The sequence below is a fragment of the Chroicocephalus ridibundus genome, chromosome 3 (assembly GCF_963924245.1).
Source record: "Chroicocephalus ridibundus chromosome 3, bChrRid1.1, whole genome shotgun sequence".
Taxonomy (NCBI): domain Eukaryota; kingdom Metazoa; phylum Chordata; class Aves; order Charadriiformes; family Laridae; genus Chroicocephalus; species Chroicocephalus ridibundus.
In genome coordinates, this window is record NC_086286.1 from 32,101,042 (window position 1) to 32,125,783 (window position 24,742).

Below are 24,742 nucleotides of genomic sequence, written 5' to 3' on the forward strand. Positions count from 1 at the left end.
TGTGGTGAGGCGAGAATTGTTCCCGGGGACAGGTGTGATGTGATCCCCCAGACTCGGGGAGGGGAGGCTTTGTCTTTGTAGTGTTGCAGGCTAGTCCTTCATCCTGGACTCCATTGTGTCCCTGCTGTGGCCTCTTCCTTTGTACTGCAAGCACCATTGTTTGGATGGAGTTTCAGATGATTATTTTTTTTTTTCTGTCCTTCATGTGCTTGGGCTCCCTGTTTGTGTGTGGGGATGAGTGTCAGCCCTGCATCCCTGCTCTGAGTTGGAGTCTGATTGATGGGTCAGACACGGGACAACCCACTCCCCGTGTCAAGGATGTTTTTCCCAGTCACTTTGTTGCTGTTTTGGTTTTAATGCTAAAACAAGGAAGTGAGGAGTTTAACGTTTCAAGGTGATGATTTGAATAGCTTCAGCTCCCCAAAACATGGGAAAGACCTTTTGAGACTGGCTTTGCAAAGCTGTTTTGAGTTAGCCCTAAATCAGAGGGTATGGAGGGTATGCTCTGTGGCATTCAGTCCTTCCCACGTAAACCCTGGGGAGGGGTCACACGGCAACAGGCCCTGCAAGCACTGCCTGTAGCCACCCTTCGGTTCTTACTGTCCAGAGCAACTCGTCTGTAGACATGTTCATGCCAGGCAAAGTCGTGTGATGGTGAGTACTAATGAACAGCGTAATTCTAAAAAGCACCTAAGTAACGATTCGCTGTGGCTGGCACATGCATAATGCGGAAGGAGAAATAGCATTCACCAGAGTAGACGCAAACACCGTATTTTCTGGGAACTGGGCCGGGGGTGTGAGGGTGTCTGTGCGTGTGGGTTTTTCTCCCCAGACCCCATAGCTTATCTTGCTTGTTTTTCTGTCTTGCCTCTCCCCTCTGGCCAGCCTCCAGTTTGTAATTCTGGGTTCTTTCCTACTCAGCCTGAAGTTTTCTCATGTTAAATGTTTGTTTTGAATTTGCACCTTGTTTCTGGCCAGAACAGATTGGTGATGCAAGGCCTGCTGCTTAGGAGATTTTTCAACATGTAAAGCAGCGGCTGAAAGTCAAGTGGTGTTGGGTTGGCACGCCTATGTGCCCAAAATATCTTCAAACCTATAAAAATAGGCAGTAAGAAATTAATTCTCGCAGAGGGAAAATAAAATCTCTGCAAATATTTTGACAATGAAGGTGACTGACCAGTACAGCAACCTGCTAAATGTTACAGTGGGTTGGTTCTGCATCCCTGAAAGTTGCTTAAATTGACCTGATTGTTCTTTTAAAGAAATGCTCAGATCCAAACTGTATTACTTCAAGCAAATCCTGCAACCTCTGATTTACAGGTTAGACAAGTTGTTGGCATTTTTCTTCCTTTCTGGGCTGATGAGGTTTGACACTGTCATTCATGCTTCTCCCAGAGCTGTTAGTAAGCCAGAGCTTCAGGGAAACATGTCTTTGTTCAGGATTTTAATAAAACATGCTATAATCATAATGAATAAAATCCCCGCGTCGGCAGAGGCATGGGCCTACGCCCTATCTCCACTCTGATTTGAAGCTTAATTGAAAATTTAGCAGATCACTACTTGGCTATTGTCACACCGTGGGTCAATTTTACTGTCCTTTCAGGAGGGGTTTTTCCAGCTTTTGTTGGTTAAAGCTAAACAACCTCTTCTCAGCTGTGGTAAACATTTATTGGTAGATAATTAAGTTTTATTTAGTATTATTGATGAAAATCACCTATTTGATTCTTATGATCTGAGATATTGGACCCCTCTAAGTGGAGAAACTGTGGTTGAAATGTTCACCCATGCGCGATTGTTCTGCTAATGACTATTGTTCTTTTGGAGTCCTTGGAGATTTTTTCCAATGTTTTCAAGTTTTCTTCAAAAGACTAGTGGGAGGGTCAACAGAAATTGGTGGAAGTCCATTACATGTATGAGGAAATGATAATAAGAATGAGGGGGAAAAGTTGATATTGATTATTGTTACATACAAACATAAATAAGATTTTTTTTTTTTTTTTTACGTTGGGAATAAAATGAATAGAATGTAAATAAGTATTCCTCTAAGGCTTGTTATTTTACAAATGTACCATTGACTAAAAACTATGTTAAATCAAGTTTAAATCGTATTTGTACAATTTAGATTGACCCCATTGGGTGTGCTATGCCTTGCTCTAATTATTACTGTTGTTTTCCATATGCATTGCATTATAAAGGTTTCTTAGTCTTAAATGTATTTCACAGTAGCATACAGCTGTTCCTGTAAAAGAGTTAAATATTTATTCATGTTCTGTATTTTGTGTGAAAGGACTTTCTCTTTTTTTTTTTCTTTCTGTCTATGAAGGGATAAAAATCTTTTTATAATTACTCTTGGCCATAGAAGCATGTTTTGTACAAATGTAGCAAACTATACTGGCATACAAATACAATTCAAAAGAATACGTTAATGCAAGAAGCAATTTTACCTTTTGGATTCAGCTTGTATCAGCCCGGGTACACGGTGCTCTTTCTGTGCCTGCCTCATCCCTCTTCTGCACGAGTCTTTGGTGTAGGGCTGTGGTACAATTGTTTCTCAGTGTACCTCATCTTTGGCCTCTGTACCATCCCAGTTGTGTTTTGTAATAGCAAAATCATCAGTTTTGGCAGTGAGTGCAGCTTCTTTTTTTTTTTTTTTTTCCCTTTTTTTTCTGCTTCTCCTGAGAAAGCAGTCATTTAGTCATTTTTGGAAAAGTTGTGCAGTTCAGTTGATTACTTTATTTAATTTAGCAAAGGACAAAAGGAATAAAAATTGCATTTTCCAAGGACCGCTGTAAGGAGGCACAAGGTATGTTTACAAAACAGTATTGGTGGTTATTGAGACTCTCAGCTCCAAGCGGATGAGAGCACCCTCACCCTTGCCTTGGGAAGTACCATCTGTTTTGTGTAACTCTTGTGACCCCTTATGCATGCACTGATACAGTTGCATGCATTTCAGCCTGCATATCTTGGGCTTTCTTGTCAGAAATTTGGCTGCTATACAGTTAGAATCAAAACAGTGAAATAGGGAGGTACCACACCCTAACAGATGCAAAGTTCTGATAGATGGCCAAGACCTGCCTGGTTGTAATGTGTTTCTTGTTAAGTAAGCTGACAATTGTGAATTGTACCAAATTAAACAAAAAAGCCTGGCTTCTTTTCTGAAAGAACTGAGTTTCACCTACCCACCTTTGTCATAAACAGAATTTATTAGAGTTATTGGACTCCCACCTCCTGCTGTCTTGGGTTGATGGGACCATGATGGAGATGAGAATCAGGCCCAATATGCGCGTATGTGCCTTGTTTGCTTACCTTTAAGGAGAATAAAAGCTCCAGCAGGAATAACGACAAAATACTGATATGGTAAATCATAGTTCTGAAGTATAAACCAGAAAATATGAAGAAATGTGGCCATGTGAATTTACCTTTGTATACACGCTGAATGCCTCCTACCTTTGCAGCTCCCCATTTATCATCATCATTTATTTTTGTCTAGAGTAAGCATCCTTTGATTGTGGATGCGTAGAAGTTTAAGGAGTCAGTAGGCAGTAGAAGGAGAGGAAACAATAAAGCAAGGAACACCCAAAGAGAAAGGCTGCATCCAGTTATTCACTTTGTATTACAACACAGACTGCCCTTATATCAGTTCCCTTTCAAAGTTTGTGTTTAGCGAGTAATTATTCAGGGACATGTGTCAGAAGAGCTAGCAGCCATTTCCTTACAGAACCAAGCCTTAATTTTTAAAATATTTGAAATACTGCAGTTGAGTGTGGAGAGACCACAATTGTTTCCTCCTCGAGCACCGGAGTTTCGATCCCCCCCTGGCTTCTGCCGCGGCAGTGGGTGCCGAGAGGCAGGTCAGCAGTTGAGAGGGCTCCTTGGGGCTCTGCCAGCGGCTGAAGGTGTGTGCCGTGAGGTGGGCAGGAAAGGCACTGCTTGACCCCAAGTTGTATCGCTCCAGCCCCTGAGTTTAGCTGGAAATGCAGAAAAATTTCCTAACTTTGCTGAAGTGCTGGTTTTCTGGCCTGACCCTTTGGTTCAATCCTTTTCCCTCGTAGTAAGGGGAGAATATAATTTACCCCAGCTCAAAAAATCTTCGATTTTTACCAACTAGTGTCAGGCTTAAATACTAATGAGAGATCAAAATCACAGCACGGGAAGTTATCCCTATTTCAGTTTACCCAATGCGTTAATTAAGAGGAGATGGACAATTAAAGAGCTACTGTATAAAATAACAGCCCCCTGAAAAGAAAGCAGGAACTAAGAATGAGCTGTGTCCCGGGATGTTTGTACAGACAAAACTGACACCCCAGAGGGCAAAAAATGTAGCCTGGCTCTCAGGATCTGCACTTGATCGTTGTTGCAGGAAGTGGAGGAAACTGCGTTACATGGAATGATCAAAATTTAGAGCGTCTGTATTGTTATTCTCAAGAATTATTATTCCCTGCTTGCCAAAGAAGTGGCTGTTTAATCTGTCTTTCTGGACATCCATCTTCTTGCTGTGAATGGATGGCTACAAGTGGCCAAGAGATGGAGGGGGAGAAACCATTAAATTCCATCATAACCAAGCGCACATTGAAATGATTAAGGTCCAAAAGGTAAAGAAGGATCAGCATTATTTCACAAAGATTTTATTGCAAGAGCTGTTTTCTTAACTTTATTAGCAAGAGTGTATAGAAGGTTTGCCATTTTGGAAGAACAAGGCATGGCTTATTAACAGGCAATGGTGCAAAATAATTTTGATGATCACTCTGAGCGTTCTCTAAAGGAGACAAAGCATTTTCATCTTGAGCTGCTGTGCACCACCACTGCTGTCTTTGGAGCATCCAACGCAGAGGCCTTGGGCTTGAAACAAAGTGACATGAAGTGGACAAATTTCCTTTGTAGATACTCGAGCCCTCTTTATATACTGAACTTGGGTGCTGCAGAGGGCATCATCAGAGAGCAGCCCAGAGCCTTAGAAGAAGAACCACCTCTTCTTGTGTTCTCAAGGTGGGGGAACTTCACCTGCTTGATCTTTGCTCTGTTGGTAACCAGGAGACAGGCCTGTGTGAGAGCACAGCCTCTGTACCTTCAAAGACTGGCCTCCACTATCTGCTGATTTCCGAGACCTGTTTCATGATGGGTTGATTTCATAGCTCCTTTTCTGTCTTGCGGTTGTTTTATCTTAAATATTTTATTAGTTCTAACCACTGTTTTATTTGGCAGAATTAGCAAAAGAAAATCACAGCTGAAATGCATTGTGGAGGGTCATTCACTTATAGAACAATTTTTAAAGTTGTGACAATATATTTACTTTATGATCTCTATAAATGCTCACTGTCCTTTATTTACCAGCAAATACTGTTTAAAATTTTGATGACTTTACTCTGGAAATAAAGATGTTTAGTTGAGTCTGCTTACATAGACAGCCTTGAGATGCATGAGAGAAGAAAGGTGGTGGTGGAGATTTCGGTGGATGCTTGCAGACTTCTTACATGGCTCTGTTTGGTGGAGATCTCTGCGTCTTTATGGCTTGCTGATTTCTTTTCAGGGGCTGGAGAACCTACAACATATCGAAGGGTGGGCTGTTTGTTTTCTCTGTGTTGTTTTTATGTACTGAAATATTGTAGTGAAAATAGCTGGGTGGGGTGTAATGAATGTTTTCAAAGACCTTCCTTTGAAAGAGGCTTTTTTTCCAGCCCTTGGTGGTCACCACCCAATTTCCGGTGCTGTGTGTGCCTCTCTCATTGTTCCTACCCACAAGGGCCCCTTCTGTGAGCCTGTCAGCAATGTGCCACCGCCACGAGATAAAATGTCGTGGGACATTGGTCTGAGCCTGCTGAAGCGCCAGGGTTTCCACCCACAAATGTTGGTGGATATTGCCCAAGGCATAACACAGCGTGAGATCATAAAACTTGGGATTTGTCAACAATTTTTGGCATTACTCTTCCAGTTGTTTATGGTTGAACGGGTTGGAGGCTGAAGCATAGGTACGCGAGCCACTGATAGTAAAGTCATGTGACAGCAGTGTTTGTCCCTTAGGCTTGAAATAAAGCTTAATTGAAAAATTGTCCTCTTTTACCTGTAGTTGCACCATCTTGATAAATAATGCTGGTTGTGGTTTGGTATGGGCTGGGATGTGGTCAGTGCCCCACGTGAAAAATTAGTCTGGTTTTGAGTTTAACTTCTGGGCCCCCCCTCCGGCCTGTGAATTGCACTTTGTTCACCTTTAGCTTTAACCCGCTGGTGAAGAGATAAAGCACATCCTTTGGTATGTGTTTTTTAGAGTAGGTAAATAGTTGGGTTATCTGAAAACAGATCTTAGCAATACCTGCTGAGCGTCTGAGCAACAATATGTATGGACCTCTAGATTAGCTGTCAAAATTGACTGATTGCTACAAGAAATACCACAAGATAAGGATCTGTAATCTCTCAAACACAAATCATTGATAGAGATCTCGGGGTTGTGCGTTGTCATAACCTTATCCCTGCTGCTGCAGTGCGATCCCAGCTCTAGTTGTGCTGCAGGGACTCTTGAATGTCTAAGTGGAAACTATAAAGAAAAGCAGAGTGGTACATTTATCACCCCCAAAAAATTTGCTGATTTGAAAGCAAGTTCAGTTTTGGCCAACGTTGAAACAGTCCTTTCTATAGCTTTGTTTAGTGGGTTTGGTGGTGGGCTTTTTTAGTCCACAAGTTATCTCTGAAACTTGCCATATCTTGGCTGGTATCAAAGAGTTGATTGCCACAGGGAAGGAATCCACAATCCCGTATCTTGATGGAGCAGAGCAGTGCAAAATGAGTCTTGGGGGGGGGGGGGGGGGAAGACAGACTTAGTTGACTTTGTGCTCCTCTGATTGCGATTTGACCGTGCGCTGTGCTGCTTGTTTCTCTCCAAAGTTCCTTATTATTTGGGAAGATGGAGGAAGTGTTTCACTTATCTGTTTTAAGTGTGGGCTGTAGCAGCTTTACAGGAGTGATCCAGAGCTGTCCTGACCCTTTCTATGACCGGCACTGGGGCTTGCTGAGCGTGCAGTGACTTGGAGCAGGAAACTGCTCTGCCTGAAAACTAAGCCGTGAGAAAAGTCTCTCTGCCATCTAGCCCTAATGCAGGGAATGGGTTAAAAAGGCAAAAAGGCAATGTCTCTGTCTGCCCTAACTGCTGATCAAACAGCAGCCTGGCATCTCCTCTGCACGCTGTGGGCCTCCTCCCGTGGTTCCACGGGGCTGTGCCTTGCCCCGGGAGCAACGTGTTCGGCACGTCCTCTGAGGTACCAGGCTCATGCTGGCGTGGCGACTGCAGGACGGGCTGCACTCACGGCAGCATCATAAAATAATCCAGGACCAGATTAATGGCTCCTGAAATCCTAATACTTATCTTTCTGGTTCAAGGTACTCATAAAACTAGAGAGAAAATGGTAGAACATAAATCCTGTAGACGTTGTTTTGCTTACTGTGATTAAATTTATCAGACTCTGGTGACATATTGTGAACCTACATGCTTTTAAAAAATACGTGTTCCTGCAGCTTCAGTAAGGTTTTCAACATTGAATTCCCAAAGTACTATTTCGCTGCTGAAGTGACAACTTCAGTATTCACAATGATACTTTTAATTGCAGGTGCAAAGTGTTTGGTTTTTTTTTAGTAGCATCTTTAAATGCAACTAGTGGTATAAAAAAAAAGATGCTAGTGGTATAAGCACTTTAAAACTGTATCGGTGTAATGCTTTTTGTCTCAGCAGCTCAGCCAGGAATGTTTATGAAAATAAATAAAATACAAATCGAGTACAGCTTAATTATTAAGACTAAAGGCACCATCAGAACTTCAGGCATTGGAGAAGTTCCAGTCTTACATGTGGTTTTAAAGTTCATATGAAATTTATCCTGTCTAAAGAGCTGGTGTGTTCCCCATTGAAGAAAACATATTCCTGGCTGTGTTACTGTCAGCTGTGGTGGTCCTAGGATGACATGGACTTAGTGAATCATAAATATGCTCAGTGACAGCAAAAGTCTGGTATTCACTAAGGCCTCATCTCTTGATACTCTAGTTGTACTAGCCAAGCCCCTTGTCATTGTGCCAAGCATCCCTTGAAAAGGCCTAATGAGAATGGAAATGAGTTCCTCGCCCTTAACACAATCTCTTCCCTGGTCTGTCCCTGAGACGCTCATATTTCTCATTTTCCTGACTGTCATCTGCCTTTGGTTTTAAACTTTGAAGAAATTATTGCATCACATATTGATATGGCAGCTGGTGCCAAGCTTTACAGAACTAGCAGTGATTTGTTATTTAGTGGGTATGTACAGAAGCACTAGGAATCCCCCCACCAAACCAAGGAGTCAGTGGTGTTACTGTAAGTTAGGGCAGCTTTAAAGGAAGGGTGGAAGGTATTTCATTTCCTTATTTTTGTAATAGCCCTTTCTGTTCGTAGGTTTTCTTGTTACCTTCGAACTCTCATTTCCTCTATTAATGAATTCCTCATTTTGGCGTCGTTTGTCTGTGTACTGGGTACCATATCCCAATGTGCGGCAACGCTGTTTCAGCACTTAACAGTCATGAGCACTCCATGTATTTTCGAGCCATTTTTTTCCTTCTTAATCCAAGAATAACTCTATGTCCTTCCCCTTCCTATCGTCCTTGCTGCTGTGCTGAACCTGAGCATCTGGGGTCTTCTCAGACTTTAGAAATAGTTATTTTCACTGGAAAGAGGTATAAGGAGGGATCTGTATGGCACTGTGTATGGGTTTCATTCACAACTTTCATAGTTTGGCCCAAGTTCCTGGTGAGTGAGTAAATTGCTGTTTGTAACAGTTTTTATTTACTCATGGTCACTTTTATTACTTTACCGGAGGGGGGCTTTCAAAAGCACAGCATGCCATCCAGAATAAACTGCTCGTCAGGTAGAATGGTTACAAATACTTTTAAAAGGAATTTTAAGGCTAAGTAAGCATGACCGCTGGCTGCTTGGTGTCTATGCAAGCAGTGTGGTTCCAAGATAGCTATGGAGTGAGTGCCTCACAGCCAGCGAAACTCCTGTTTAGATATTGTGCTGGTTTAAATCATCTAAGCATTTGCCAAGCAGAAGGCAAAGGAAAATATAAACACACAGCAAAATATGGATTTTCTAGATTGAAATAAATCTGTGTTGTTATCCAAGAGTGCTGCCTGTTAAAATATCTTTATTGAGTTTTTACTGGTTTGAATTAGAAAATCTTTTTAATGCTAAATGTCTCATCATTTTTTTTCATTTTTTGTACTGTATTTTCTTATCTTTGCATCCCTAGAACGTATTTTTCTTGTTCTGCAAGTTAGCATTTGAAGCTTTAACTCTAAACTGTTTGAAATGCACACTTACTACAGAAATTTCATGTGACAGCTTAATTAACTGTGGATTCTTGACCTTTAAAGTGCTGGAGCTAGATACATTTAATAACCAGCCATTGGATATAAAGTAATATGCTTGTTGGTTTACTGACTTGCATACATGGCAGTTTGAAGCAAAGTCCAAGGGTCACCAAAATCATGAAGTAAACTGAAGCGAGTCAGTCTGAACTGTGTATTTCAAAGCGTTGTACGAACGTGTCATGCAGTATGTATGTACTAGTGAAGGCTACCAGATTATATACAAGGTATTTTTATGCAAGGTCCGGATTACGACTTCTCTAAAAGCTTCTGTGATCTGGAGCCTACAAGGTGGGAGTGTAATTCGGTGCAATTACTGTGCTGCTTAGTCTTAAACAAGCAAGCGTGTGTGTACACAACCGAAGTATCGACCCATATAGGCTTGTTGAGAGCAGCGAAACCTTGAGCAGAAGATTGCTATTTCAGCAAGTCCCCTCCATCAGTTTAAAGGAGGCCACCGATGTCCTTGACAGAAGGGAAGATCGCTGAAGCTGACCATCCGGCACCGTTATTGGCTGAGTGGGTACCAAGGGCTTTGAGGGGGTAACTGCATGCTGGAAGGACCAGGGAGATGTATGGGTGGAGCTGGTGGGCAGGGATTACTTGTGAGGAATTAAGTACTGGTAGGATTGAGACTGCAGAGAGCGAGTATGGTCACAGCCAGTGGAAACAGTACCGAAATGTCAGGGCAGTCCCTCTCTGCTGAGATGAGGAGGGTTGTGTGGGTATCTAACCCTACTACAGACCAGCAAGTGACACCATATGCTTGCGCCTAAGATTCTGTGCGGGGGGTGGTCTGTTTGCCCCAGTGTTTGTGGGGCTGATCCCCGCTGTGTGTGGGTCACAGGTACCTTCTGTGGGTGCCCAGGCAGGGAGGGCAGTGGTGGCAGCACAGCCCCTGGCCAGGGCTGGTTGCCCCTGCATTTTTCCCGGCTGCCAGAGTCCAGAGCCATCACAGCAGTGAGTGACAATCCTTAAGATGACATGATATTTTCCAAGGGTATTTAAGCCAGGTGGGTTACATGGGGCCTCAGGTTTTGCCAATAAGTTGCTGTGCCTGGAGTTTCCAGTCCTGCAGTAAGAGAGGCTTTGGAAAGAGAGATTATGATCTTCACCCCGGGTGTGCAAGACCTTTGTCTGCAGTCATTCCTGCTGATTTCAGTGAAGCTGTGTCGCAAGGGGCTGTCGGAGATGAGCAAGGGGATAGGAATCCGGCTCCCGGGATCTGTGCAAGGCATTCTTACACTGCTTCAGATGCTTCCATCCAGCGGGTGGGATTGCATGCTCTGTTCCCGTGAGTGGGTGTACCCTTGGGGACTGGTTTGTTGTTTGGGTTCTTGGGAGAAAGCATGGAGAGCTTTTGCTCCTGAAAAGTCAGGAGCTTCACCTGAGAGAGCAAATACTTGCCAGTTGCTTGTCATCTTTGCTCACATGCGTTGGCCCATAAATTCTATTTTTAGAGTGCAAACTAAACATGGCCAGGAGGGAGTGGGAAATCATGTAAGCAGCCATCCCGGGGGTACAGTGCCATAGTTGTGTTCTGTGGCAGGGAGCTGCCTGTAATGCCTAAACTCTTCCACTCCCTTCGGCTTGCACATGTGTGAGTGCTGTGGCCCCACAGCATTGTCTGGCAGCCCTGGGAGAATCTTTGCTGGGAAGCGGCGCCTTCCTTTTCCTTCTCCTCCAGCCTCCCGACCAGCCTCTGCCCAGCCAAGTCCTGAGTGGAGTCCCCGGGCCTATCCCTCAGCTCAGTTACCCTGTTTCTGGCAGAGATTTGAATGTCTCCATTCCTTCCTAGTTGTTTTGTAGGGAATGGTCATGCTGCGATTGCAATGTGAGGGGTGCGCGTGTGGCTGAGCGGGGCCTGATGCTGCCAGATCCCAGGATTCCTGAAGGAATGAGTGTCGGGGAGCTCCTGGGAAGCTTCCCCTGCCATACCTCTGGGCCTTACACCAGTATATGGGGGGGTTCATTTGTGGTCATTTCTCCCCTCTCTCCCCTCTGTGCTTTTAAAAATCTGACACAGGTTTGGGTGAGGGAGGTTTCTGCTCCTGCTTGCGTCACTTTCTCCCAGCAGTGACGCACACGTGTGCTCTTTTTTTGCCACATAAGTGGGTGGTTTATGTGCTAGGAGGGAATGATTCATGCATTAGCTAGAGCCTGGGCCTTTTTTCTATTGCCCTAATGATGTGCGAAGGGGATTCGGTGTCAGCCTTTCCTCCTTGGCCTTCAAAAGGGCAGGCTGTTGAGTGGTGACATTTTCACTCTCGAGTTGTGGGTAGTCCAGCTTTGCCTGGGTAAAATGCTAATCCTAGGCATAAAATGGGGCTAACTGCAGAGAGACTTCATGTCCTGCTGCCTGTAAATGAAAACTGTGAAAATACTGCTTTTTGTGCCAGAATTCTGTCATTCAACTGCAATTTTTGGGGGCTTTTGCAACCAGGGCGAGTAAGTAGAGAAGGACCGTCTGTGACAGGGGTGTCCCTGGGAGGGACAGCAAGCAGGTGTAGGGCTGGAGCACCTCTCCTATGAGGACAGGCTGAGAGAGTTGTGGTTTTTGAGCCTGAAGAAGAGAAGGCTCCAGGGAGACCTTATTGAGGCCTTTCACTATCTGAAGGGGGCCTACAAGAAAGCTGAAGAGGGACTTTCTACAAGGGCATGTAGTGATAGGACGAGGGATAACGGCTTAAAACTGGAAGAGAGTAGATTTAGATTAGATATCAGGAATAAATGTTTCACTGTGAGGGTGGTGAGCACAGGAACAGGTTGCCCAGGGAAGTTGTGGATGCCCCATCCCTGGAAGTGTTAAAGACCAGGCTGGATGGGGCTTTGAGCAGCCTGGTCTAGTGGGAGGTGTCCCTGCCCATGGCAGGGGGTTGGAACCAGATGATCTTTGAGGTCCCTTCCAACCCAAACCATTCTATGATTCCATGATTCTATGTCTGCTGGGAGGGAGGGGAAGCTGTGTAGGGCAAGCAGCAGGGGGTGTTGGGGCTGTTTTGGACCCCCCTTGGTGTTGCTTGTGCTGGGCTGGCTACAGTCACAATGCGACTGGAGGCTGTGCTGGGGGAGAGAAGATGGGGAGGAACATTGAGGTGCAGGAAGCTACAGGGGGGAAATGCTTGACAAGCAAATTGTTTGTTTATTTAAAATGATAATGGGTGAGCAAGAAAGTCTTTTGAAATCAACCAGGCAGACCGATTCCTCCCCCTGTTTTCTGATGTGAGAAAGTTCTCATGCGGTGTGTCATAAACGACGATGTCTCTCTGCAGAGAAACAGGCATGACAGTCAGAAGCAGTGTTGAGGGAAAGCATTTGCAGCACAGAGGGAAAAAAAAATCATTCTCTGCTCATAGCATTAGTTATTAGAAACCTTGAGCAACCCACGGTTAATGAAACCAGCTTGTCTCATTAGCCACACTTCAAAATTATATTTACAGAGGTTAGCAAAACTAAATATTTTTCTTTGTGGCCAGAGTGGCGTCATGAGAGACCCTGTCTTATACAACCCGTTTTTACAGCAGGAATTGCGACATGGCTTTGGCCTTGGTTCCCAAAGTTCCATATTTAAACGAGGAGGGATTGGATCTTGTTTTGCCCAAGCTGGTTCTAATGTGAAAATTGTGGGCTCTAGATTTACGGCAGAGCTCAAACATTTATGGTGCAAGTTAAATTTTCTAAGCTGCAATTGGAAATTCTCACAAATGTTCCCATGTAGTCTTTGTTCTGTTTGGTTTTGTTTTGTTTCTACTCTTTTATTTCATTGGTAGAATTAGAAACGGCAAAGATTTGTTCCTAGTCTGGCATCTTTATAGGCACAATGTAGAGACGTTTTTCTTTATAGAGAGCAAGACGTACTTCTGAAAGAATCATCAGTGTAAGTAGTTCACATAGCCCTCCCGTTCCCAACACCTGCCCTGGGAGGGCATGGGGCATTTTCTGTTGTATGTTCTCAGACAGCTGTATGAAGGGACTTTTTTTATGTGGATGTAGTATGACTTTTACTTGGCAATCATAAAAGTAAGGAGTTAGTGTCACCTTGAGAATATCTGATTCTTTATGTTCAAACTTGGGCGGGTCAATGTTCGCTTCAGCGATGCCCTGAAGTCATTAGCAAAGTTGGATCCTGCCGTTATGTACCAAAATGTGTGTAGGCCGCATCCCATGCGTACCTCCTGTAACAGATGCCATGTTAGAAAATATTCACCTCAGGCAAAATAATTGTGAAAGAGGTTTGCTGAGGGCTGATCATGGATCTTGAGAAGATACCGTAAGCATTTATGAGGCCCCTTGCCCTGTTAGCACACCCACTGGCGGGCACCTATCTGATCCCTAAACATATGACTAGCTCCACGTGTTTTGCAGCACGAGGGCCTTACTGATGTGTGGTGAGCACATTTCTGGTTTGGATAACCGTGTTGAATGCCCAGCCTTGCCTAGGGCCCAGCAAACACCTTTCTGTAACTTTACTCTTAGCATTTAATACACACCCTGACTCTTTTTCCTTTCTAATTTATGAAGCCACTTGCAATTTCCATGCTAGAAGCTTTTGCAGACAGCCTAGCTCTTCTAGAAATGATTGTCTTCTTTAGAATACATTACTATTTATTAATACTCTTTTTTCTATTTTATGCAGTTTTATATAAGACCAGCTGTGATTGGAACATTTCTAGGATTAAGTGATGTGTTTAATGTTTGTTTTCCTTATCTTCACACAAAGAATATATTTATTGAAATATCCAATTTTGATAGGACTATTATTTTTTTCCAGTTGCTCCATTTTTAGTTCTTATTATTTTATACTGACATTGGAAAAAAGTGGCTTATAAGCTGCTTCATTTTTAGGCGGCCTTGCAAACGGAGAGCTGCCACTGGTGATTCTAGAAATGAATGTGCAGCCCCAACAGCAAAAATGGCAGGGCTGGTCTTCTCCGCACCCTGTTCTGTGCTCATCCAAGCTGTGCTGTTTTCACTGATACAGCATTACAGGACTCTGCTTGAAAATAAATATTTTGTGTTGGCGGGACTAAGGTGCAAAACCTCAACTTGTGCAAGTGAAGGAAATTTGTAGCATCAGCAGAGCTACATGGGGTTGAAATAGCTGATAGTTTTGAATGGGTTCAGGTTCTTCATGTTCTGAAATCAGAATTATATTTTATGAAAGAACCTTAGAGTCAGTGAAGCTCCCTATTAAACTGTCCTATCCCAGATCCATTATACGTATAGCCCTCATATTTCTCGTGTGTTAAATTTAGCTTTATGTCCCTCAGTGGCTTCATTTTGCATACTTGCTTCATAAAATGCCTTCCCCTTCGTTATTTCCTGCACTTCTGTTCTCTGCGGAGTTTGACGGAGGCTGACTCTATCAGTCATGTTATTTTACTCAAGAAGGAATCTATTTTCATAGACAATGGAGAGATGGTGATTTAATTAGAATAGTTTCTACGAAGCTATTCTTGCAAACAACAGTATTTTCTTTCCCATTTTGTATCCTTCATGGTCAAGAAAAGGTCGTTTTCCAGAACAGTGTTGGATTAAGAGCTGGGACAGTTCTATATACAAACATAGTTTGATACCCTATTATTACTTTTATTTTAATGTGAGGTACAGCTATTGAAATTCTACAACACTGAAATATCTACGACGCAGTCATATGCACTGTAATTGTTTCAGCTTTAAAATGGATTGTCACGTCATCCCAGAGTATTTTTCAAGTCAATTAATTTAGATTGAACAAACAAAATTTTATTTTTAACGTTTCCTGAGTCCCAGGAATGATAGTTTGCTATTTCGTTTCGAATCTCTCTCCTAAGGCAGATCTTGATCCTGTTACACTCAACGGGGATCCAGGGTGTCCAAAGGCTGACTTGTGTAGAATCGGAGCCCTTTCCAGCTGTGGCAGTCCTTTCTTAATTTCCATTTTAAAAGGAGCAAATAAATACTAAAGTCTGGTCAGTTGATTTAAACCAGTTGATAGAACGGATTCATTGCTGAGAAGGTTTACTCTTGTAAATGCCTCTCTCAGGTTGTGAATTGATTTGAAGAAATGCTTTTTTCTTTCTCTACTTACCAGGAGCAGTTCTGAAAGGAGGAAGGAGAAATCGAGAGATGCAGCAAGATGCAGAAGAAGCAAAGAAACTGAAGTTTTCTATGAACTGGCACATGAACTGCCCCTGCCTCACAACATCAGTTCCCACCTGGACAAGGCCTCCATAATGCGCCTGGCAATCAGTTTCCTACGCACTCACAAGCTTCTGTCTTCAGGTAAGATCTGGCTGAAAGAAGTTGTCAATGCTAGTTGATGGCAGCTCGGTAAGAATTGTGCGTGTTCTTCTCTGAGTACTTGGTCCTAAAGTGAGAACAGGACACAGCTGCCTGTGTTGTAAGGATACAACTAGGTTTAAAGATAGGTTGGTGGGGGTTTTTTTCATCAGAATTATGTATTTTATGTCTTTTAATTGGGATAGAAAAATCTGAGTGATATAGGTTTATAGGGTCTTCATTAACAAAATAATAACAATGAGCTTTGCCTCTAAAAAAACTCTCACAGCTCTTGAATGTGGTTTATTAAGCTCAGTTACAAGATTCAGAATTCAAATGTACAACTTAAACTTCCATGCTGGAACAAGTACGCTTATCTTTTGGCATAGCAAGCACGTTTGTGCCCAGTGCATTCGAAAGGCAGCTGGGAAGTTCTGAACATCCAATATTTTGTTTGAAAGGACTAATTGTGCTATGCACTGGTAATCAGTAGTAGGTAGATTTTTTTATGACAAGACAGACTAAGATAGCTAAAGTAAACAACTTTTAAATACTCAACAAGAATGCATTCTATGTAATCAGAATCTTGCTCATGTTGGACTAGTAAGAAATGTGAACCAGCATCGTTTTCATAGCCTGTGAAAACTGATAAAATTAACAGTGTTCTCATTTTGCATGTATATTTGAATAATCACTTTGATGCAAGTCTGTGGTTTGAGTAGCCTGTGAGATCAATGAAAACAAATGATGTTTCTGGGGGAACTTTCACACAGTGACCTATAAGTGTTCAGAATATGTTAACAAAACAATGCCTGCATTGTTTGTGGAAGGTAAACCCAAAATTTCATCTTTTCCTTCATTAATGGCAAAACTCCCGATAAGGTCACGATTGCACTTCCTCTCTTTAGAAAAGTTGAGTCATGCCATAACAATTACTTTAATAAATGTTATTAGGAAGTATCTCATTTGTGGAAGAGCATGGTGTTGGTTTGTTGTTGGTTAGTCTGAGAAATATGACAAGTTCAATTCTGCTTCCGTGTGCTTTTTTTTTGTTGTTGTTGCTTTTTTGGGTTCTGATAAGACTATTGTATAAAATGTGGGAATTTTCATCTTAGCTTATAGAATGTGGCTTTAACATTTACTTCTGTGAAAAGTTTATTTGCTGAACGGTGTTTGCAGATCATCTCTGATTTTGTCATGTAATTTAATACCTGAAGAAGTTGAATAAATAGGCAAATGTTCTTAAACGTGCCATACACCAAGCCAATTTGTTAGTAACTTTCTCATAAAAACACAGCTTCAGCTTTTCAAATATTTATATGGCATGAACTAAAGACTGGCACAGCATAGGAAAAGCAAACTTCTGAAGGGCTGTAACAGATAATACAAATAATGTGTGTGTCTGTGAAACTTGACATGAAATAGTTTGATGCTGTCATCATCAGAAAAATACATTTGCTTACCTATAAACTGCTAAGTTTAAAGTGAGATTTTCAAATACATATACATTTTCTGGCGAGGAAAAAATCTACAGATAAAACATTCATTTTAGTGCTTCTCTAGTGTTAAGGCTTAGGCTCATATAATTTGATAGTGATGACAACTCAATATAATATTCATACATACACATACATATATGATTTTTCTGTGACAGTGTTTGAAAAACAATGTGATTTAGCTGGTTTACATTTTCCTGAAGTACCACCAGGACCCAGCAGTTAGAAAGGAATCTGGAAATGAAATGTTACAGTAGTGACAAGATGTGATTTAAAATTTCAGGCTTTCTCTATGTTAGTTATTTGCTTAACCTTAAATCTGACACACTTTCCAAGCCTAAATATTGACTTGGAGTAAGTCCTCTCATTAAAATGTCTGTTGTTAGTCAAATGCAGATTTGTCCATCGCTGCATCTTTAGACGCTGGGGATGTAGATAAAGTTTTTAAAATCTCTAGTGCTTCTATTCTGAGGAAGTGAACTTAAGGTACTTGAAAGAGACTGATTTTCTGGAAGAGCTGGATGTTATTTTCTGACAATGAGAATACACTGAAATGAAAGAACTCAAGCCAGAAAACCACTGTTTGCTGGTAAAGACCTCATCTGCTACTTATATTCTTCTGAGTATAGCCATCATTTAAATTAGCCAATCTAAACAAGAAGGCTGAAAATTTAAGCCCTGAGTATTTGCAAGATAAAATTTATCAGGCATTGGAATAAAGTAGCACCAGAGAGAGAAGTTTCATTATCCTTATCGGAATAATGACTTCAGAGTATTATTTCTTCCTCATGCAATTGCCCGACCCTGACAGTTTACGCTTGCTGAAACTCCAGAGGTTCACAGGTGTAGAGTACTGCTCTGGCCAGAGTAAATCTCTATCAGGTTGAGAACTGTTTCTTGCCCTCAGGAGACAAGGCTGTAAAATTGAATATAGGCATTTCTGGCAGGTGAGCTTTGTTCAAAAAATACCACCTTTCAGGACTGATTAACACCATTGCTGTACAATAGCTGCTTAATACAGCTAGTATTTGATGGTTGCTGTATTTCTGATCTTTTCCTATAAAAGCAGAATTTAAGTCTTTGATAGTGGGCTTCTGAATAATGTCAGTGTTTATAATGGCACTGGCTTTCACTGGGAGGCCGTCCGATTTAATTCAAAGTGATACGTTTTTGATACACCTTTTGGCTCTCAGATGAAGAAATTTGCTGCTCGTCATGTTTTGACAAGAGTGAGGAGCAAATGGACACTGGGCTTGTGTGACGCCCGTCCACGCTCCGTTCTTATTCTGGCTTTTGCTCTAAACCCTTTCTGAGCCTCAAGCAAAGCTGTCCCCGTTTCACACGCATGTTTAGCAGACTGGAATCTGGCCATTAATTCTGCATTGCATTTTAGGAGCCTGATTCGACTGACGGGGAACACGGGGGGTTACTGTGTCATCTCTGACACGGAACTGGGAAAATGGGGAGGTGGAGAACTGCAGCGTGCATGAGAAGCAAATGCCTGCCCCAGCCTGCAGCCTCCCCCTTTGCTTTATGTTGTCTTCATGGAAATAGTTTTGATTATTTGGGCTAGACACTTAGTGTAAACAGGAGTTAAGTGGGAGTATTTGTTTTGTCATTAATTGGGGCATTAAAATAACATTTACTGCATATTTTTATATATATACACACAGAACATCACTAAAATAGGCTTGCAGTGCAGCTTGAAAAATGCTTCAAAAGGTAGTAAAGAAAAAAATACCGCTTGATTAGCATTTTTATTATTTATTCTATCAAAAACTACTGGTACAGCAGATTTTATTTTATATTAGTGTTTGTGGGCACAATCCTCAAATGCGAATGCATCTCTTCATTTCACAGCAGTTTTGCTGGGAGCAGAGAGAGCAAGGGCCTTCCCAGGACTGCATCCTCATCTTTCTGCAAGCTGATGCTCCAGATGGGATTTCAGAGACGGCTGTAGGCAGCTCGCCAGCCTCAGTCCGCTGGCATCGAGTGTCTCATGCCCCTTCCTATTCTTCCCTGACTTGGAATAGGGCTTTTCACTTGTGTAACCCGGGCTGTTTTACTAGCTGTGTCTGCATAATGATTATTTATCTGTCAGGAAGCCAAGACCTAGGGAAATGTATGCCCACATTCTTCCAGCAGGTGAATGGCAGAGCCCACGAATCTGAGCCCTCATTGAGAGCTCTCCCGCTACGTGCCTCGGAAAATCCTGGCTTCTGGATTGCAGGGTGCACGTCTCCTGCAGGCGCTGCAGGGCCCGAGCTTGGCCCTTGTATCCTATCATAATAGGAAATAGCTGGTTGTATATCTCAGAGTTCAAAAGGGTAAAAAATACCAGGTTTTGCTTTATAAAAGTTGCTGCTTTACTTAGTAACACGTTTCCCTTTGATTTTCACAGTAGGCAGTTCTGTGTGGGAATGTTGGAGAGGAAGCCTTTAACATTTAGAAATGCAGGCTGTTCGTCTGACGGCCTGATTGAGATTAGTATCACAGGAAGCAAACTGAAACAATAGCTTTATAATACTGTTTCCATGTTGTGCACAGAACAGTACACAGTATAATTGGAATGCTAAGTAGAAATATCACTTAATTATGATGGTCTTAAATATTTTTCAAGATGCCTCCAAATTCCGTTGGCATAATACGTTTTTGCCATCGTCACATTGAAATGTTTGGGATAAATTTAGAACTGATCTCTGTTCATTTCAAGTAAAGGTTTTGATCCCATAAAGTTGCTGCTGAAAATAGACTGTTTGATGCTTATCGGTAGTGGAGCTTTTGGGTTTGGGATCTTATATCCTTTAGTATAGTCAGAAAAATTTATAGCAGTACTTGTCCCCTATTATTCTCTAGTATAGCTAGTAAATTAGCTTAATGCTTCTGGGGGAGTTAATAGGTGGCAAAAGAGAAATAACTGTATTTTGCTAAAGAATGGCTATCTTGCTTAACAGCTAACATCGTGGTAGTTGCTGAGGCTGCCTCAGATGGTCTCTTTTTGTCTGAATATGGGGAAGAGAATCGACTTTAGGAAGCCTGTATAGGCATTAGCATGTGGTACTAAAAATTTTAAGTGTTTATTTGGACCACGCTGATGCTAAAGGCATTACAGGAACTTTTTGGTACTAGTGAGTTTCTGTGTGCCAGGACTACAGTCTTTTTCAGTCAGGCTAATCAGCCAAACACAATTTTATTGGCTTTCTTTAATCCCATCCCAATTGTGTGGTCCACCCGGGTGTCTTTTCTGTGCAGAGATCCAGGAAAGGAAACTGGATGGGAGTTGGTCCTACGCAGACAGACAGCAGCAGAAATGGGGAGGGAACGGGGAAGCAGACGGGAAGTTGTTTGGGAGAAGGGAGGCCACGAGGAAGCCAGTGTGAAGTTGTTTCAAGGGAGGGAGACAACAGAGCCGGAAAGCCAGCAGGGAGCAGAAGGGAAAAAATAGCTTTTCTCTGGGCTTTTAAGGGAGAGGACAAACTGTAGGGAGAAATGATGTGGGCATTGTTTTTTGAATGTCTGGACAAGCTGCATCTAATCTCAGACCATTGTGGCATAAAACAGTGCTTTAAAAATAGCATGTCTACTTGTTTGCTTTTATTAAATTGGAAAAAAAGGTTTGTGCCAACCGGGCTGCTAGGAGTGAGAGTGGAGCTGGGTGCTGAGTGCTTCAGCTGCTTGAAGTGATGTCCCTTTTCTGGGAAGGTGCACCAGAAGGTCCCATGGGGCTCAGGAAGCCTGGGCTGATGGGGTGCTGCGTCCCACCGTTCAACACTGATGGCCGCAGGACTCAAAGCAGCTTCCTGGGAGCAGCGTCTGAATGATTTGGCTAGATACAATCTCTGCAATCAAAACAATGCTAACATAAGTGTTTTCTTTATCAAAGTTGCTTGTGCACTTGGAGATAAGAGCCCTTCAGGAAGCTTCAAGTTTAAGAGTAGCTTTTTCTTGATGTATCTAAATTGAAAGCTTTTATTGAACACATTGAAAATATCCCCTTGAACAGGATGTACTGCCCTGTCAAAACAGAAAAAAAGAAAAAGGAAAAAAAAAATCAGTTGCTTTCCTTTGATGCAAAACAAGAAACCAGGAAGAGACAAGTCTGTCTCAAAGCTGCTCTCTGGTGCAGGATGGAGCTGCTCTTAGATCTTCCCTAACTTTTACCTACTGGCGTCAGGCAGTTTTCACAACCCTCCTCTGGAGTGGCAGCTGTAGCCTGATGTCTGTTATGCACAATATCCAAGCAACTTTCTGGTACTTGTAGGATCCAGGATTAGAGACAAAGCCATGAAAATTCTGTGGAGGTGACAGTGTGACCTGCAGTAAAAACCCTTTTGCTCACTATCTACCTCTTGAACTGACCAAAAAGGCCCCTTTGAGTCTGATCAAAGGTGTTGAGAGGAGTATAGGCTGTTTACTAGGAGGTTGTTTACACCTGAGCAGTTATTTCTTGTACAGAGAGCCTGGTTTTTGAGCCTTCAGACTCGTTCCAAGAGGTTGGACTGAAGGAAATGAGCAAGCATCTACGGAAAAAGTGTTCTTAAACTTGGGAACAGTGCACATCCTGACAGTGGGAATTAATCAAAGCTTGTTTATAAGAGCTATTTTTAGCATAAAAGGTTATCATAAACACTGCAATAAGCATTTGCCATTACAGTTCAAAGTTTCTTGTTGATGAGTAAATTCTACTTTGGTGGTTAGAATTTTTTTCAAAATAGAGCTGAATAAAAACTATTTACCACAATCTGGTGAACACTGAGACACGGACTGAAAAATACTGAATCAAAATTTGATGCCAAGAAATACTGCCCTGGGGTAGTACAAACAGTGGATGACCCATCAAACTGGGACATGGGACACGGTTGCTCTGCTCCCGGTTCTGCTGTAGCTCTGACAGTCGCCCCGGGGAGGGCACTGCGCTTTTCTGTGGCTCTCTGACGTGTTTCAAGATCTCTCGATCACAGCTAGACAAGGATTCTGCCTCCTTTGTAGGCTTCCCAGTGCTACATGAGCACAATCTTGGCTGGGATCCATAAATGTAACTATAATATGAACAATAATATTACAGTACTTTGTTCTGCTGAATGTGCTATTAATTTAAAGTTGAACTGGCATATTTGCACTCCAGTCTCCCTGCTATACTGTCATGGTGCCGGAACTGAGATACTCCCGTTAGTAAAGATGGAAAAAGTTGCAGGAAAAAAGAAGAAACGCATCCTTATTTCAAAATTTAGTTTGCAGCTTTTTTGAAAAGCATTGCTGATGACAAAATGTCTACCTAAAAATCAGGGTAAACTGAGCCCTTTAAGACCTGGAAAATTCTGTCAAGTCTACGTGTGGTGCCGCTACCTGGATAAAGTGACCTCAGACCTACTGGAAACCAAGTTCTGCCCCCACCTCCTCATGCTAACCTGCTCTGATTTGGCCCCAGCTTTCTCAACTTTTTTCCACCTGAAGCTGAAATTTCTTATGCCAAAGTGAAAGACAATGGGGATTTCTGGGAGTAGCTTGCAGTAGCAATGGGTTTATTTGTTTTTCTTCTGCAAAATAGATTCTTTCTAAAGCAAACCAGATTTTTGCTAGTGGCAATAACTGAATTGCTTCTGATGTATGAGTCTCCTGATGGGTGTTATATCCTCTGTGTACTAGTAGCTAGTGATTTTCACAGGAGAAAAGGGAGCAAGCTACAATGCTGTAACTGTAGCCGTATGAGGGACTGTCTTTTATTATTTATATTACTATAATTATACTAAGTTACCTGATACAGGGCATAGTAGGGCCACCACAATGATGCCCAGCACATAGGGCTGGAGCACCTATGCTATGAGGACAGGCTGAGAGCTGCAGTTGTTCAGCCTGGAGAAGAGAAGGCTCCAGGGAGACCTTATAGCAGCCTTCCAGGACCTAAAGGGGGCCTACAGGAGAGATGGGGAGGGACTCTTTGTCAGGGACTGTAGTGATACGACAAGGGGTAGCAGTTTCAAACTGAAGGAGGGTAGATTTAGATGAGATATTAGGAAGAAATTCTTTACTGTGAGGGTGGTGAGGCACTGGAACAGGTTGCCCAGGGAGGTTGTGGATGCCCCATCCCTGGAAGTGTTCAAGCCCAGGCTGGATGAGGCTTTGAGCAACCTGGTCTAGTGGGAGGTGTCCCTGCCCATGGCAGAGGGGTTGGAACTAGGTGATTTCATTCTATGACTCTATGAATGGTGAACCATTCTATGATTTCTTTGCTGCAGACTAAGGATCTTCAGGTAGTTAACATGCTTCAGGGGTTTAGCTCAGATGACACCTTCTGGGACTGTGTGTTTGCAACCACCATAAAGAACCTGGACACAGCAGAAGACGTGAGCACCTTTGGTGCAGCCCCCCGTGCCTGGGCTTCCCTGGGCAGGCTGCCGGGGATGCCCACAGGGGACAGGCAAGGAAGAGATGGTGGCAGCAGCATAGTGGTCCCTGGAGGTACTTTTCACTTGCCTGATGGTGCCCATGTTTTCCGCACTCCATCTTTGAAATGTAAGCATTAATTATTACAAGAAACCTGTATCCGCCAGCTCCTCTTGCCTGCCGTGGCCAGGGCTGCTAAGGGGGAAGGCAGGCACGCAATGGGGTTTATTGAGTTATCAGGGAAGGTGGAGGGTGTCTGCAAAACGCCTCAGTTGTGCTTTTGGGTTATGTGAGAGGGGGTGCACAGCAGCACAAACCCTCTTCCCTCCCTCCTCCCAGCCCGCATCACAGACTCCTCCAGCTGGATGAAGGTAATTTTAATTAAATAGTTGAACTCTGATCCAACAAACCCCTATAATCACGTGCTTTAATGCTGATTATATCTTTAAGCGCAGTGCTCAGCTAGGACGATAAGGGTTTGAACCTGCAGCCCTGATGTGAGCGATCCTCTGTCCTCTGCATGTGTTTGTATAAGTAATATAATTTATATACATGGAAAAGCAAACTTAATCATCTGATAATACAAGTAAAGTGTTTGTCTTTCACTGTTGGAGGCATTTAAGAATACAAATGCTTTGAATAGCCTTCCTGCCTTTGAATGGTCATGTTTTGTTAATGCAAACTTAATGAGCTGGGAAAAAAAATGGAAAGGAGGGTCTGGGGTTAGAGCTGAAAAGTCATTTCTTTCTCTGAACCCACACTTGGCTGATTGTCTTGGGCTATAGCCATGATCCCTGCTGAATAAACCATTTGTTTGCTTCCGGAAAAGTAAAAAAAGACCCTTGACATTCTTTACACAGCAGAAACAAGCTTGGGAGCAGATGGTCACTTACCTTTTTTTTTTTTTTTTTTTTTTTTCCTTCCCTAAATGTCATTATGGTCAAAGTGCATACTATTCAAATATATTATTGTGTATTTTTTGTATTTTAAATGCCAGCCCTGATGTAATTTCCTGAAGTCAGTTGCTTTGTACTGAGGAGGAACTGGCCCCCGCGCGTGTAGTTATAATTGCAGTGCAGGGACACAAAATGATAAATCCCCAGCCTGTGCTGGCCATCCCCAGAGAGCATCTTCTCTTCCCTCCTACCAAATGACGGTGCTGAGAAGCAAAGGGTGATAAACGAAGTGCCTCCCAATGGCTCTGGGGCTGAGTCCGTTTGTTTCCT

At 42.6% G+C, this 24,742-nt stretch overlaps 1 protein-coding gene across 2 annotated transcripts in view; it reads left to right on the top strand.

Annotated features, from left to right (window-relative positions):
• The window catches only part of EPAS1 (endothelial PAS domain protein 1), an 81,002-nt gene that overhangs the window by 28,281 nt on the left and 27,979 nt on the right, over positions 1-24,742 (top strand). For both annotated transcript variants that reach the window (XM_063328635.1, XM_063328636.1), the window contains exon 2: positions 15,449-15,639. In XM_063328635.1, the coding sequence (XP_063184705.1) occupies positions 15,449-15,639 (191 nt within the window). The remainder of the gene's footprint in view (positions 1-15,448; positions 15,640-24,742) is intronic.